We start from the raw sequence: 16067 nt of genomic DNA, 5'->3' as shown, positions 1-16067 counted from the left end.
TAAAAGCGAGATACAAATAAATTAATTAATATTTATAAATGACATAGATGACAAGTTACAAAATTATACAAATATAGAAGGGATACCTTATGGGAAAATACCAAGAGTCACAAGAACTTTGACAGGCAAGAAGAATGGAGAGAAATCAGTAAAATGAATTTCAACAATGATAAATGCAAATTAAAGGCACAAGTATAGGATAGACGGACTATATTGCAGAGGTCCCCAATCTTTTGAGCACCAGGGACCAGTTCTGTGGAGAGAGGTTTTTCCATGGACCAGAGGGTGCATGATTTTGGGTGCTGCCAGCAGCCCACAGATGGGGCTTTGCTTGTTTGTGCAGACCAGTTGCTGGCATGCTGCGGCCCGGTACTGGTCCATGGACCAGTTGGAGACCCCTACTATATTGGATAGCAGTATGGCAGAAAGAAAGTGTGTTGGCACATGACATAGAACAATGTGATGCCAAAACTGTCAATATAGTACTTGACTGCATCACCAGAAGTAGCATCTAAATCAAGAGAAACAATTCTTCCTCTCTATTCTCTGATAAGAGGGACACGGTGGCTCAGTGGGTTAGGACGCTGAGCTTGTCGATCAGAAGGTTGGCAGTTTGGCAGGTCGAATCCCGAGTGCCGCGTAACAGAGTGAGCGCCTGTTACTCATCCCAGCTTCTGCCAACCTAGCAGTTCAAAAGCACGTAAAAATGCAAGTAGAAAAATAGGGACCACTACGGTGGGAAGGTAACAGCGTTCCTCTTCGGCTTTGAAATGGAGATGAGCACTGGCCCCTAGAGTTGGAAATGACTAGCACACATGTGCAGGGGAACCTTTACCTTTACCTTTTATTTTCTGATAATTATTGCATTCAGTTCAGGTCACTGCATTTCAGAAAAGAAATGGGCAAACCTGAGCATGTGTTGAGGAGAACAACAGAGATGATTGAGGACCTGGAAGTAAGGAACAGTTGCAGGCACTGGTAGGTTGAGTTTACAGAAGAGAAAACTACAGGAAGACATGATAAAAGGGTCGCCATTTTGTTGGGAAGAGAGTGTAGATTTGGAGGCATTTCAGAAGATTGAAAAAGAAATAATAGGTTTAAATGGCAAGGTTGGAGAGCAGGAAGAATTTTCTAATGTTCAACAATGAAAGTGACTGAATTGGTAGATGATGAGCTTCTTTACCAGAAGTCTTTGAACAGAAGTGGGAGCACTTTAAGTACTGGATTCCTGAATTGGAAGTTTGGACTAAATGATTTCCAAGATCTCTTCCAAATCTTGTGTTCTCTGATTCCCTGAAGTATCTTTTTACTTTACATGCGCTTCATGAACACTGAAAGGTAAATAAATTATGCAATACTGAATGTAAAAATAAACATAAGCTTATGAACCTTTAGGACAAGATAAACAGGAATTACTTTCCTTCTATTTGCCAGCATCTTACTGAAATACTGTGTAAAGGTCATAGTGTAATAGATAATGTGGCATATTTGGTGGATATTTTCCCCCAATTCCTTTCTTAGAAGACAGACCATTTGCTATGTATTGCAACCTCTGAATTCTTTCTGAATGATATTTTATAAAGTATCCTTGCCTTTTTGTGAGGTCAGCCAACTCCCAGCTGTATTTATGGGTGATGAATTTATGTAGAATCAGCTCACATATATCTATTGTTCTAGATCTTAGTTGATAATATTTTTTGTCTTGTGATTTCAGCAAAGACTGGGGAAAGTCTGCCTTGTGTGATAAAGACCCCTATTTCCTTTTGTTGCACCAGACAGTATTCATACTGCTTATTCAGTTGCTACCCACAGTGCTTTGCAAACAAAGAGCTTTGAGTCCACTTTTCCTGGTGTAACGGGAAAGGGATGACACCATGCAAGTGAAAAAGCAACAAAACCTGAGTGGACTAACAGGCAGCGGCTGGTGCTGCAGTAAAAGGCTGAGGTTGGCAGTGGAGGCTGCAAGTGGGTCGGCTCTTACCTGACCACCTGCAAAAATGACAGGGGTGGAGGCAGGCTTTGGGCGATAGGGGATGGTGGCACCTTTTGGTGGGGACTAGGAAAAGGGACAAGGAGAGGGAGAGAGAACATTAGACCACATTTCCTGAAACGGTAGCAAAAAGAGTGTTAGAGGGCAACCGAACATGTACAAATCAAACCATACTGAACATGAACTGATAAAGTTAACTCTGCAAGGTTTTGTTACCAGACCAGAAACTAAAGGCAGAATCATTTATTGGACCATTGATTGTGGCCAGATGTTCATTTGCCTTGGGACTGCTGGGCACAAATTAAAGGCTCTCCTTTCCATTGATGACCTGCTTAAGACAGCAGCAGAGGGACTGTAGGGTTGCAAGGTTTCCAGCCCCCTGAAGACCACTTCCAAGAGCTTCCTCTGAGCCTTTGACCAAATTATGTCTTCCATTTTTTTTCTGCTGCCACGAAGCTGCCCCTTTTATTTTAGTATTTTTGGACAATCACAAGATACATTTTTAAAACTATTGCAAATAATTTAGTAATATAGCTCACTCACCCACTTCATTTTTTCCAAAGAGCCACCAATCTAGCGTGGTAGCCAAAAAGCCTGAATGTGGCTTCCTGAGACTTTCAAAAATTATTACCCAATTCTAATTTTTAATTAAGGGAGGAGAAGAAAATGACTAAATATATGACTGGAAAGTAACTGTAGTAAGTGTATTTAATGACATTTATCTAGAAATAAAATCAAATTAAGTTTTCCATGCTGGCTTTATTTGCTACTTTTGGGGGCAGTGCTGCTCTTAACTACTACTCGAAAGCCAACCAAAAATCGCACATCCCTGTGCTAAAGTTACTTATTGTTGGATTAACATTTGCTCCTCCACATGGCAGTCAAATCTAACTGTGCGAACCTTATTTATATTCTCATGTACTGCATATTAATTTGAATCATTTTTATTTTCTTTCAAAACTTGCATATGCAATGGTTATAGTTTGATTTTTCAATTCCTTCCTAATATTTAGAATGAATGTGACTTCTGATGCTGCATATGCAAGTCACAATATTTGGATATTCTAAGGATGCCTTAGCAGGATCAAAAAACAATACCAAGTGTATCAACCATTAATTTCACCAGTAAGGTTCAAGACAGTGAAATTCATGAAGAAAAACATAAAACAGAATTCTGGAAATAATGAACCCTGGCCTGGAGCCAATGGAGCATAATGAAGTCATACATAGAAAGGTTATTTAATTACATGAAAAAATTTACATGCTGGAGAAGGATCTAGGTACTTTCTTAGCTGAAATATTCATGAAATTTTACCTTGAAAATCTGCAATGAAAAAAGATAAAGCACTTGCTTTTTGGGATACAATGGGGAAGCCCCTTTTTGATTTCAGTGAGGTTTTAAGCACCTTGCTATTATTGCAGCTAGAATTGCTCATTAACGTCAGCTACCAGGAATCTGCCCTTGCACTGATTTCTTCAACATCTTTTCATAAACATGAACGCACCTACAACCCCCAATATTAATCCAATATTAATCCAATATTATCAACACCCATTCTTGTTTCTAGATTTTCACATGCTAGGAAATACATTCTGTTGATAATTCCACAGCACATCACCTAACAGATATTAATGTTTGTTTTATTTTTGGATAAAAGTGCTCTAAAATCAAGAGAGCTTCATTTGAAAGTAGAGGATGGAGACAAATGGAAACCATGTACTGGTTTGATGCTAGAAATACCCTTGAGAGCTGAAGAATACAAATAATACTAGGAAATTGATGAATTAGAAAAATAGAAATAATGTTATTAGTGCAGTCCTCTTTTCATTCCCGTTTCTTTAGGTTTCTGGAGAATATAATTGTTTCATATTAAATCTGCAAAAACATATCCCACTCCATCTTTTATAATTAAAGTATATTTAATGACAATATAAACCAAATGGGCTAGTAGGTATTGCAAGCCTCCACTCCCTGAACTACTATTTTACCCTAAATCTTCACAGAATTGCTTTCTCATGTAGCCATCCAGAGCTGTTTTGAACCCCAGATTGGTTGAATGCTTGAGTAGGCAAGAACCAATAACAATCCATTCTTCAGTTATTTACATATGTTCCTTTTATACGTTACCCCTATTGTCACAAACTGTACCTCCAGCATCACCACACAAATCTGTTTGACACACTGGATAATTGCATCGGGGGTCCCTGAGATGGTCACTGCCCTTTCTGTAGAGTTGGGCAGCATATCCCCCGCCACCTGAACCTGAGCACCTGTAGACTGAAGAAAGGAAACAGCTTATTTTTTCTGCACAGGCATTTAAACATCCAGGTATAACCACTCTTTGCTGTCTTTTCATCTCTCTCTCTCTCTCTCTCTCTCTCTCTCTCTCTCTCTCTCTCTCTCTCTCTCTGTGTGTGTGTGTGTGTGTGTGTGTGTGTGTGTGTGTGTGTGTAAATCCATAAGAATCAACATTCTCTTGGAAATGAAAAAAACCTAAAATAAACGGTAACTAAATAATGGATAAACAGTGGTGTTGCTAATAGGTTAGAGTAGGAACAGCGCATGAGTAAAATAAAAAATAAAACCCAGTGATAAATTTGGCATTAAAAAGATATAAATATAGGCATCAATTTTGCCTCTTTCAGGTTGGCATTTAATAAGCACAGGTAGTTACCCCACCCTCCCTCCTTGTTTCAGTGACCAAGGCATGGAGGCAGCTCAATGAAAACCTTGGACAACGAATTGAGAGGGTAGGATGCTATCCTACTTCAGTAGCCTGGTCCAATACCGTTTGGTTGGCTTTAGAGATTAAACCATCCAGGCCTTTGAATTGAATCTCCAAATGGACAGACATCCATGGCAGATTTCAATGGATTGGTATTAACATGATCAGATTAGCCACTCTGAGATTACTGTTTTCTAGGCAATTTTCAACATAAAATCCAAACAGAAGATTATATATCATAGAATAACTATTGCAATATACTTTTGTTCATGTTTTAATTGTATATTATCTGAAATCATCAAAAATCACTCTGCTAACCTGGGCTAGCCGTACCATTAAGCAGAGTCAGGCAATTGTCTCATGCAGCTGTTATAGACAATTGGCCATCCAGTGCTCCAGTACTCCTGCCCACTGCCCACTGGAACAGCATCTCCTCCCCCAGAGACAAATGGCACCCCCTCTCTTGTGGTTACAGAAAGCCCTTAAGACCTGGCTCTGTTTCCAGGTTTGGGGTTAATGTATTTGTGGGGTTCCTATTACATTTTCTTGTTATTATTATCGCTGTTTTTAATCCAGACTTTCCATTTTGTTTTACATTTTTCATTGTTTTAACTACTGGTTTAGATTTTGTAAATCACCCAAATTTTACTAGAATGGATGTCTGTAACATATTTAGACAAATAAATAAAAATAAATTACTAGTATTGTATTTTTGCTGGTTCCACAACAGTGTTATATAAAACAGAATGGAACAGATCGATGACAGTTATTCCCACAGAATGTCCAGCTAATTTATTTACTTCTTTTAACATATAAATAATATATTTATAATTGTAGTTTTGTCATCAATATTAACACCATTTCAATTTAGCACAGATGAACCAAATGAAATTTTCTATAAGTGGAAACTCTTGCCCTCAAAAGACATGAAGATTTTCAATGATTCCTGCTTCACTTTATGACAATTGACTTCATGAAGATTTATGAATTAGAGAGGTTTAGAGACCAGTCTTTCTTTTATTTCTCATAGAAAATAACTTTCTCTGCACATAGGGAAATCAGAGACTTACCTCCCTGATTTCTTTAATCTTGGAGCCTCCTTTGCCTATTAATGATCCACATTGGCTTGCTGGTACAACCAACCTTAATGTAACTGGTGGCTTACTAGTAGCTGTGCTGTTACTCATTGAATTGATTATATCCTATAAGAAGGGAGGGAGGGAGGAAGTTAGATTGGTACTTTATAAGAATAAACCAAGCATTTTTATCACATTGTGGAACTGTGAATGAGCAAATAGGAAAATAGAATTGGTTTTCTTCTGCCTAAGTTGTTAAAACCAGCAGATTTTTTTACATCTAGGAAATTTGTATCTTACATTTTACAATAGTTCTTCATCATTACCACTATTACACATTTAGGGCAATGTCAAAGGAACAGAATATGAACAAACTAAAAGAACTAATTTGTATTAATGTCCCTAGTACATTAAAGAGCTTGATGGCTCCGCGGTTAAAAGCGCTGAGCTTGTCAGCTGGAAAGCTGACCGCCTGGATTCAAGACCCAAGCACTGCACGACTTGCCCCATTTCCTGCCCACCTAGCCATTTGAAACTATGCAAATGCAAGTAGATAAATAGTTATCACTTTGGTGGTAACATAACAGTGTTCCATGCTGTAATCATGCTGGCCAAATGACCACAGAAATGTCCTCAGACAACACTAGCTTCTACAGCTAAGAAATGGAGATGAGTAGTGCCCCCTAGAATTGGACACAATTAGACAGTTAAAGTTAACTTAAAGTTATTTTGCAATGCTAATCTCCTGAAAGAAATGACTGTATAATTGAGTAAACAAATATTTTTCAATCTGACATACCCTGATATACCTATATCACAAAAAATTCTCAGGTAGGGTATTTACTAGAACCATTCTTGATTCCAGACAGATCCCAAACTAAACCATAATGAAGTGATAGATCTGGTGCATGTGTACCAATTGTCACTATTCCTATAATATTTTTTTAAAAAAACCATTTTGAGGAGTTTTTCCCAAGAGTCAGTAGAAAATAAACATTTCCTTAGATGTTTCTTACCTCTTCAAATTTATAAGCAATCATTGCAAATGCTTTGAAGATGGCATCAGTAGGGCCTGTAATGGTCACAATCCTTTCTGGACAGTTTCCTTCTGAGATATTGATTCGTGCTCCACTCTATAATTGAGAGACCACATCTCGTTACACATAGGGGGGATGTTGAAAATATAGTATACTTTTTTTTAAATCCCATTTATATTCCGCCCTTCTCCGAAGACTCAGGGCGGCTTACAATTTAAGCACAAACCAATGTGCTTAGCAATAGCCTTCATTCTATGTATATGCCTGCTTATTAGGGCTTTCACCCCCCCCAAGCAGCATTATTACAAAGTCAGCTTATTGCCCCCAACAATCTGGGTCCTCATTTTACCTACCTCGGAAGGATGGAAGGCTGAGTCAACCTTGAGCCTGGTGGGATGCGAACCTGCACTAATTGCAGGCAGCTGGTGTTACTTAAGGAGGCATTAGCCCACTGCTCCACCAAGGCTTGAGGGAGTTTCCAGTGACATCGCTGCAACACGGACGCAGGGGAATGAAGCTCTGTTCTCCAAGCCCAATTTCTACCAGCTGGGGGGGTCCAATAAGACCGAAACTCACCCTGTAGAGGTGACTGGCCATAGGGCAAAACTTTGTAGATCACGGGACAGTGGTAGCTGACCCGCTTGATCCAAAGTAGCCCTCAGGACCAGCAGCAAGAAAGGCTGACTGCACCCATGTGGTCAGCCAGAAGCAGCTGATCATCGGAGACAATGAATACTAACAAACAGAAAGCAAAATAGCTGATCTGGGTGAGACTTACCTCTCTACAAGCAAAAAAATTCCTTAGCTCTCTACAAGCAAAAAAATACTGGTTTTGGAAAAAAGCATTCAATAGCAAGAAATCTCCAAGCTTTAGGGAGGGGGGGATATTTTTCTCTACCCCTTCCTCCTGAACTAGAAGTGGCAGTTTAAGCTTTGGGGAAATTAAAACTGACTTATAACAATATTGTGGAGATAATTGAGGGATAAAAGAAGGATAATTTGGGAAACTTTTCCATTTATAATTCTTTTTTTTATTCCTTGTTTGGAAACCATCAGATTTTAATTTTTTAACTTTTTAAAGTTTGGTGGGAATGGACATCTAATGGAAAAAATGAGAACTACATTTAACCTTGCTTTTTAAAAAATGACTGGAGCTCTAAAACCTGGCTAGATGCCCAGACACAGCTTACAGTTTAAACTTTTTGGTGTCTTTGGAATTTATAGTCCTGAAGATTGTGTCTGGAAAAGAGAAGACTCTTTTTGGATTGCCCTTTTTTATAGGATGGATTACAATTATAAATAAAAATTGTTTTTGAAGTCCTCTGACTTCCTTGCATTGCAAATACAGCTTGACCTGGAATTTTTACAAGCTGTTTTGATAGAGTGAATAACAAGAAACTTCTTCTAACAGAACACTTCAGATTACAAATTTTGGTATACTAATTATTTTTTTATTATTTACCTCTCCTATTTGTTAGGAGCCTATTGGATTACAAATTCTGATTTACTTGGTAGATTACAAAACATGATTAAAAGATAAAGATGAGTGTCCCCAATCTATATAAAGTTGGAAAAAAGGAACTTCTGCTCCCTCTTCTGCTTCAAGTCCAGTTTATCAGAGATCAATTGATACAATGCTCCAGCAAAAAAAGGCTAATGACTTCCAAAAGGAAACTCAAGCGATGTTACAAGCAATTCAAGAGGCAATTGCTACTCACATGGTGGCTACAATGAGAAACCGTGAGGAGATGAAAAGTGATCTTGATAAAATGAATCAAAAAATTAATAACATGGACTCTCAGTTTGAAAATTTTAAACAGATGGTTACAGATAACTAACAAAGAATCCAAAAAATAGAAGATAAATCAACTGAGGTGGATCAGAAATTAGAAGTCTTAAAAGATTAAAACATATAAATTGAGAACTAGAACACATCATCATCATCATCATCATCATCATCATCATCATCATCATCATCATAATGTTGGAAGGAACCCCCTGCTCAGGCAGGAAACCCTATATCATTTTGGACAAATGGTTGTCCAGTCTTTTCTTAAAAACTTCCAGTGTTGGAGCATTTACCCTTCTGGAGGCAGGTTGTTCCACTGGTTAATTGTTCTGTCAGGAAGTTTCTTCTTAGTTCTAGGTTGCTTCTCTCTTTGATTAGTTTCCATCCATTGCTTCTTGTGCTGCCTTCAGATGCTTTGGAAAATAGCTTGACTCTCTCTTCTTTGTGGCAGCCCCTGAGATATTGGAACACTACTATCATGTCTCCCCTCGTCCTTCTCTTCATTAAACTAGACATACCCAGCAGCTGTTCCTTATATGTTTTAGACTCCAGTCCCCTAATCATCTTTGTTGCCCTTCTCTGTACTCTTTCTAGAGTCTCAACATCTTTTTTACATCGTGTTGACCAAAACTGGATGCAGTATCCCAAGTGTGGCCTTACCAAGGCATTGCAAAGTGGTATTAATACTTCACATGATCTTGATTCTATCCCTCTGTTAATGCAGCCTAGCACTGTATTGGCTTTTTTGGCAGCTGCAGCACACTGCTGGCTCATATTTAAGTGATAGCTGGAATGGAGATGGAAAGAGTCTCATATTTTTTAAGATTTCAAAATATAATGGAAGATAAGGAAGAGGATCTCCTAGACCTGATAATGGAATTATTGGCAGACGCATTAGGAATTGGGAAACGAAATAGAAGGAGAATTAGATCAGATATGTCCAGTCAACTCAAACAATGCCAGAAGAAATAAAGTCCCCAGGGAAGTACATGTTAGATTTCTCAAAATATCTATAAGAGATGAGATTCTGAGAAGAGTAAGAGATGAACCTTTGAAATGCAAAACAAAGAAAGAAAGAAAGAAATTGTAGTCCATAAACAAATCCCGAGGAGAATAAGAGAATCCCAAAGAGAACACCAGTTTCTAACTAGGAAATTAACTGAAAAAGGAGTGAATTTCAGATGTCTGATTCCAGAAGGGATTTTAATCTAATGGGATATGAAAAGATATAGATTGGATATGCCACCTAAAGCAATGGAATTCTACAACAACCAAAGAGCATTTCTGGAAGGAGGTGAATTTGAAGATGGTACAAAGAGAGAAACAAAGAAACAGGAAGAAATGGCAGTAGAAGGAGCAGTCAAACCAAGAGAGGAGGAAGAAATTAAAAACACATACACAGAAGAAGGAGCAAGACCAAGAGATCAGAGACAGATAAGATTCACTAGAACATTAAGACCTAAATATAATTGAAAGAGATGTAGAAGGAGAGTGGGATTTTGTCAATGAATATAAATGTACTAAATTCTCCCTCAAAAAGGAAAAAATTCTTTACACGACTACAAAAATTAAAAATGGATATAATTTTCCTCCAAGAAATACATATTGAGGGAACACTATAAGTTGTTAGAACAATTGAAAATTGGTAAACTTCACTTTGCATTAGCACTTCAAAAGAAAAGAGGAATAGCTCTATACATTAAAGAAACGATGAAGCCTAAACAAATTTATGCAGATGAAGAGGGGAGAATATTAATGGTGGAAATAATGATGGATCAAAAACAGATACTGATGGTAGCAATATATGCACCAAATGATAAACAATTTTACCAAAAATTACATTAAAATATTAGAATTGAACTATCAAAATCTCTGTATAATGAGAGATTTTAATGCAACGACAGATGGAACTTTGGACTATAAAAGTGCTAAATAAGGGAGGAAAGGAGGAAATATATTACCTAAAGCATTTTTAAAAATGACAGAAGAACTCTGTATCCAAGATATATGGAGAGAAAAAAAATCCAAAGAAATTACAATATACATTTTAGACATAAATCATGGTCTAGAATTGATATAATATGGATATCTTTGGAACTTAATACAATGATAGAAGAAATTGAGATAGAAACTAATGTTTGGGCATATCATAACCCAATAAAAATGACTTGGAGAGGAACTAACAAAAAATACATTTTAGACATAAATCATGGTCTAGAATTGATATAATATGGATATCTTTGGAACTTAATACAATGATAGAAGAAATTGAGATAGAAACTAATGTTTGGGCATATCATAACCCAATAAAAATGACTTGGAGAGGAACTAACAAAAAATTAAGATAGTCCTTGAATAAATCTATACTGAAAGAAAAAGAATTTATACAACTAGAGACAAAGGAAATGGATTTTTTTTCCAAAATAAACAAGAAAGAAGAAACATTGCTTCAAAATGTGTGGGGTATGGGTAAAGCATATTTCAGAGAGTTGGCTATAACCCAGGGCTTTTTTTGTCATAGAACGCTCAGAACGGAGTTCCGGCACCTTTTTTGGATGGAACCTTGTAGGGTAGGCAAGGCGGGTTGTATGACATGTGTGAGTTCCGGCACCTTTTTCTTTTACAAAAAAGCACTGCTATAACCTATACAAATCTTCAAATAGTTAAAAAGTTAAATACTTGGGAGTTTATCTAACAGCAAGATGTGTAACAATAAAAGAAGATAATGACGTAAGGTTGCTAAAACAAATAAAATTGGATCTGGAAAAGTGGAAAAACTTACAACTTTCAATGCTGGGGAGAATAGCAACGGTGTAAATGAATATCTTACAAAAAATACTGTTTCTATTTCAAACAATTCCTGTAAGACTGGAAAAGCCTTTTTTGATGAACCAAATAAAAAATACTGAAATTTATCTGTCAAGGAAATAAAGCTAGAATTAGACTGAAAATGCTACAAGAAGCAAAAGAAAGTGGAGGATTTGGACTGCCGGACTGGATGTTATGCTACCAAGCAACTATTTTAACATGGCTTAAAGAATGGATAATGCTTAGAGACAAAAGACCTAGAGGGGCATAATCTACAAATTGGTTGGCATGAGTTTCTGCGGTATGGGAAGAATAAAATACATAGATATTTTCAAAAACCACTTTATAAGAAATGCACTTCTTTTAGAATGGGGAAAAAATAAAAGCAAAAATTTATATCAAGATACCTGGATGGCTTTCAATAATGAAAGCTTTTGCTTACCCAAATTTAATTAATTATGACAAAGTTGTGACCTATATCTTGGACAATGAAGGAAAATTGAAAGACAGACAAGATTTACAAGAACAAGGTATTGATCTATCATGGTGGCCATACTTGCAAATCCAAACAAGATATGATAAACATGTTAAAACAATGGGATTTTATAAAGAACAGACAGAATTTGATCAGATACGGTTAAAAACAGATGAAAAGTTGATTAAGAAACTCTATAAATATCTGTTAAGCTTAAAGATGGAGGAAGAACAAGTAAAAAAATGATAATATGGGCAAAGAACTTTGGATATAATATAGAATTAGAAAACTGGCAAAAGTTATGGGAAACAAATGTAAAATTAACTAAAGCAGTGGCATATAAAGAAAACTTACATAAAATGTTTTACAGATGGCATATGACACTAGTGAGATTAGCAAAAATGTTTAAAAATACTTCAAACAAGTGGTGGAAATGCAAACAAAAACCAGGTACTTATTACCATATCTGGTGGACAAGCCCTAAAGTAAAAAGATTTTGATTAAAAATACACTTATGGTTGGAGAAAATGAGTAAAAAACAAATAGACTTTAAGCCAGAATTATTTTTGTTAGGAATAATAGGAGCAAATTATGAGAAAGACTGTATATATTTAATTCTACACGTACTAACTGCAGCAAGAATTGTATTTGCCCAACATTGGAAAAATGAAAATTTACCAACTGAAGAAGAATTGATTAAGAAAATTTTAGAGTGTGCAGAAATGGACAGATTGACTTTAAGGATAAAAGAGAGAGAATAGATTCAGTGTATTTTAGAACATAGGATAATTTTTATCAATGGCTAGAAAAATGAGTTAGAGAGAAAGGAATGTGATAGGTAATTTTGAATATATATTAGCAAGACCATCAAGCAATTAATTAACATTTTGTTTATGATAATTAACTATTACTCATTGTTTTTTTAAACACATGAACCCAGACATTATGCTGTTTGCTAAATATTGAGAATGTTATTTGAAAAAACCCTAACCTCAACCCCAACCCCAACCCTAACCCTAATCCAAATCCCAACCCCAATCCCAATCTCAGCCCCACCTTATTCCTAATCCTATAAAAACTAATGTAGCAGAGCTGGGGTGAGAATGGGGTTGGCTGAGAGCTTTTTGCAGGAGCCCTGCCAATCCAGTAGGAAAATGAGGAGGTCCTGTAGCTGCTGTTGGGCTGGCGGCAGGGTGGGGCATGGCTCTAAGGAGGAGGAGGAGGAAGCCAACAGAGAAAAAAAGAAGGAAGGTGGTGAGTTTGGGATGCCTGGAGTTGGTTCGGTGAAGAATTAGCCAGGCAAAGAGAGAGAGTAAGAGAGTGCAGGTTCATGTCCTTTTCCTTTGTTTTTTAGTTGCGGGCAAGCTGGACGGAAAGAGAGAGAGAAAGTGAGAAAGAGAGAGAGGGAGGGTGGGGGGAGGTGAAGCTTTTTACTGGTTTTTCATTGTGGGCAAGCTGGATGGAAAGAGAGAGAAAGGGTGGTGGTCTCTACAAAGGCCCTATGGCAGGCCAGAGGACGGATTGCAGTTGGAGTCTGGAATATTACAAACCTCCCTGTGAGGTTGAGAGATCGGATGTTGTTGGGGCAGGTGAGCCCAGCCACCCCAATTGTGCCTCCTGATACTAGGGAAAAGTCTGAGGGTAAGGTTTTAACAGATCAGTTCTATCCTAAGAACATGCAGCTTTCCCAAGAGTGGCGAGAGAGGGCTAGAGACCAGCTTTGGAGGTGGCAACACCTGTTCTCAAAAGATGAGTTTGATGTGGGCTGTTCTAGAAGCTCTCAACATGTAATCCGTTTGCAGGAAGATAAGCCCTTTTGAGAGAGATCCCGGCAGATTTTCTTGAGTGACTTAGATGATCTTAGAGACATTTAGTGGACTTGAAGAGGACTGGGATCATCAGAGAATCTCAAAGTCCTTATGCCTCCCCCATAGTGGTGGTCTGGAAGAAGAATGGATTCTTGAGAATGTGTATAGACTATTGCACTCTTAATCAGAAGACCATTCCAGATCAGTACACAACCCCTTGAATAGAGGATGCTTTGCAGTGTTTATCAGGGGCAAAGTGGTTTAGTATGCTGGATTTAAGGAGTGGCTATCATCAGATTCCCATGCATCCAGAAGATAGAGAGAAAATTGCTTTCATCTGTCCCTTGGGGTTTTATGAATTCAATTGAATGCCTCAAGGATTATCAGGGGCCCTGGCAACCTTTCAGAGGCTTATGGAGCAGACGGTGGGGGAGATGAACTTGATAGAGGTGTTAGTCTACCTAGTTGATATTATTGTCTTTGGTGAGACTCTTGAACAGCATGAGGAATGTTTGAAGAAGGTATTGACAAGGCTCCATGAGGAAGGGTTGAAGCTATCATTGGAGAAATGTCAATTTTACCAACCATCTGTTACATATTTGGGTCATGTTGTTTCTGCAGAAGGGTTATCTTCAGCCGCCAAGCTGCTGTTACCAGGGATGGAGTACCATCGACATATGCAGGCTGCTCTTACTAGGACTGATTACCATCATTGTATACAAGTTGCTGTTACCAGGGACTGACTACCATTGCTCCCTGTAAGCTGTGACTGCCTGAGATTGACCATCATTATTCCACATGAGCTACCACCAAGAGAGATCGACCATCATCGCCTCGTGTGAATGTCTCCGACCGTGACTGAGCATCACCGCACTAGGTGCCTCTGTTAATCAGAGGTGCCAAAGTGAGAGACCCCTTGGACCGGCAGCCAAGAGAAGGCCAGAGGGCCCCCAGACTTTAGCACTACACTAATATCTATACATCTATATCTATCTATCTCTCTGTCTCTGTCTCTGTCTCTATATCTATATCTATATCTATATCTATATCTATATCTATATCTATATCTATATCTATATCTATATCTATATCTATATCTATATCTATATCTATATCTATATCTATATCTATATCTATATCTATATCTATATCTATATCTATATCTATATCTATATCTATATCTATATCTATATCTATCTATCTCTATCTCTAACTCTATCTGTATCTCCATCTTTCTATCTCTATCTCTATCTCTTTCTATCTATCTACTGTATCTATCTATCTACTGTATCTATCTATCTATCTATCTATCTATCTATCTATCTATCTATCTATCTATTGATTGATCGATAGATAGATATAAAAGTAAATATAGTATACTCAGACTTCAGTAAGACATTTGATAAAGTAGACCATACATATTTTGGAAAAATCTGGGCTAGACAATCCCATTTCCAAATGGATTCATAGTTAAATGAACAACCATAGCCAAAGGTAATCCTTAATGGATCTATGTCCACATGGAGGGTGGTATGCAATGGGGCACCTCAGATTCTGTCATGAGCCTGTACTATTCAACACCTGATAAATGACTTAGATGAAGGAATAGAAGTGATGCCCATAAAATTTTCAGATAACACAAAGCTAGGGGGGAGGATTGTTAATACTTCTGAATACAGGCTTAAAATTCAAAAGGATCTTGATAAACAGAACATTCTGCCCTATCCATTGAAATGTTGTTTTATGTTGAGAAATGTAAGGTTCTGCACTTAAATTAAATACATGCACAAGTACAAGACAGATGATACTTGGTCTAACAATAGTACTTGCCAGAAAGGTCTGGGGGTTATGGTAGACCACAGAGAAAGGGTGTGCCAGTAATGTGCTGCAGACACAAAAAATGCAAATGCAGTATCAAGATGGTATCAAAATGGTATCAAGATGGTAGACAGTCATAGTATTGCTCTATGCTGCACTGGTCAGACCACACCTTTAATACTGTATCCAGTTCTGGTAGCCACAATACAAACAGGATGTTGAGGAACTGGAAAGAGTGCAGAACAACAAAAATAGTGAGGGACTAAATCCCATGAAGAAAGATTAAAATGATCCTATAAAGAGTGGTCTATATTTAGCTTAAAGAAGAGAAAACTAAGGGGAGACATGATAGCAGTAATCTAATACATAAAGGGATGTCACTGGGAAGAGACAGTAGATTTATTCTCCCTGGCATCTGAGGAAAAGGTAAGAATCAGTAAGTGGAAATATTACCCTGTGAGATCCAAACCTGAACTAAGACAAAATTTCCTGACTATGGATCCAAAAAAATATTAATAAAATAAAAATGGAATAGTGTGT

At 37.4% G+C, this 16067-nt stretch overlaps 1 protein-coding gene across 8 annotated transcripts in view; it reads right to left on the bottom strand.

Moving 5' to 3' along the window:
* PCBP3 (poly(rC) binding protein 3) overlaps nt 1-16067 on the bottom strand; it is a gene marked incomplete at its 5' end in the record, with an annotated part of 65731 nt that overhangs the window by 38061 nt on the left and 11603 nt on the right. For 4 of the 8 annotated variants that reach the window (XM_083350357.1, XM_083350361.1, XM_083350358.1 and 1 more), the window contains 4 exons: nt 1982-2056; nt 4140-4268; nt 5787-5918; nt 6809-6925. In XM_083350357.1, the coding sequence (XP_083206483.1) occupies nt 1982-2056; nt 4140-4268; nt 5787-5918; nt 6809-6925 (453 nt within the window). Of the gene's footprint in view, nt 1-1912; nt 2057-4139; nt 4269-5786; nt 5919-6808; nt 6926-16067 lie in introns of all 8 variants that reach the window. The other 4 variants (XM_083350355.1, XM_083350356.1, XM_083350359.1 and 1 more) reach the window with 2 other exon arrangements.

This window comes from Vipera ursinii, assembly GCF_947247035.1.
Source record: "Vipera ursinii genome assembly, chromosome: 1".
NCBI classification, from domain to species: Eukaryota; Metazoa; Chordata; class Lepidosauria; order Squamata; family Viperidae; genus Vipera; species Vipera ursinii.
This window is presented reverse-complemented; position numbering and strand designations above follow the sequence as displayed.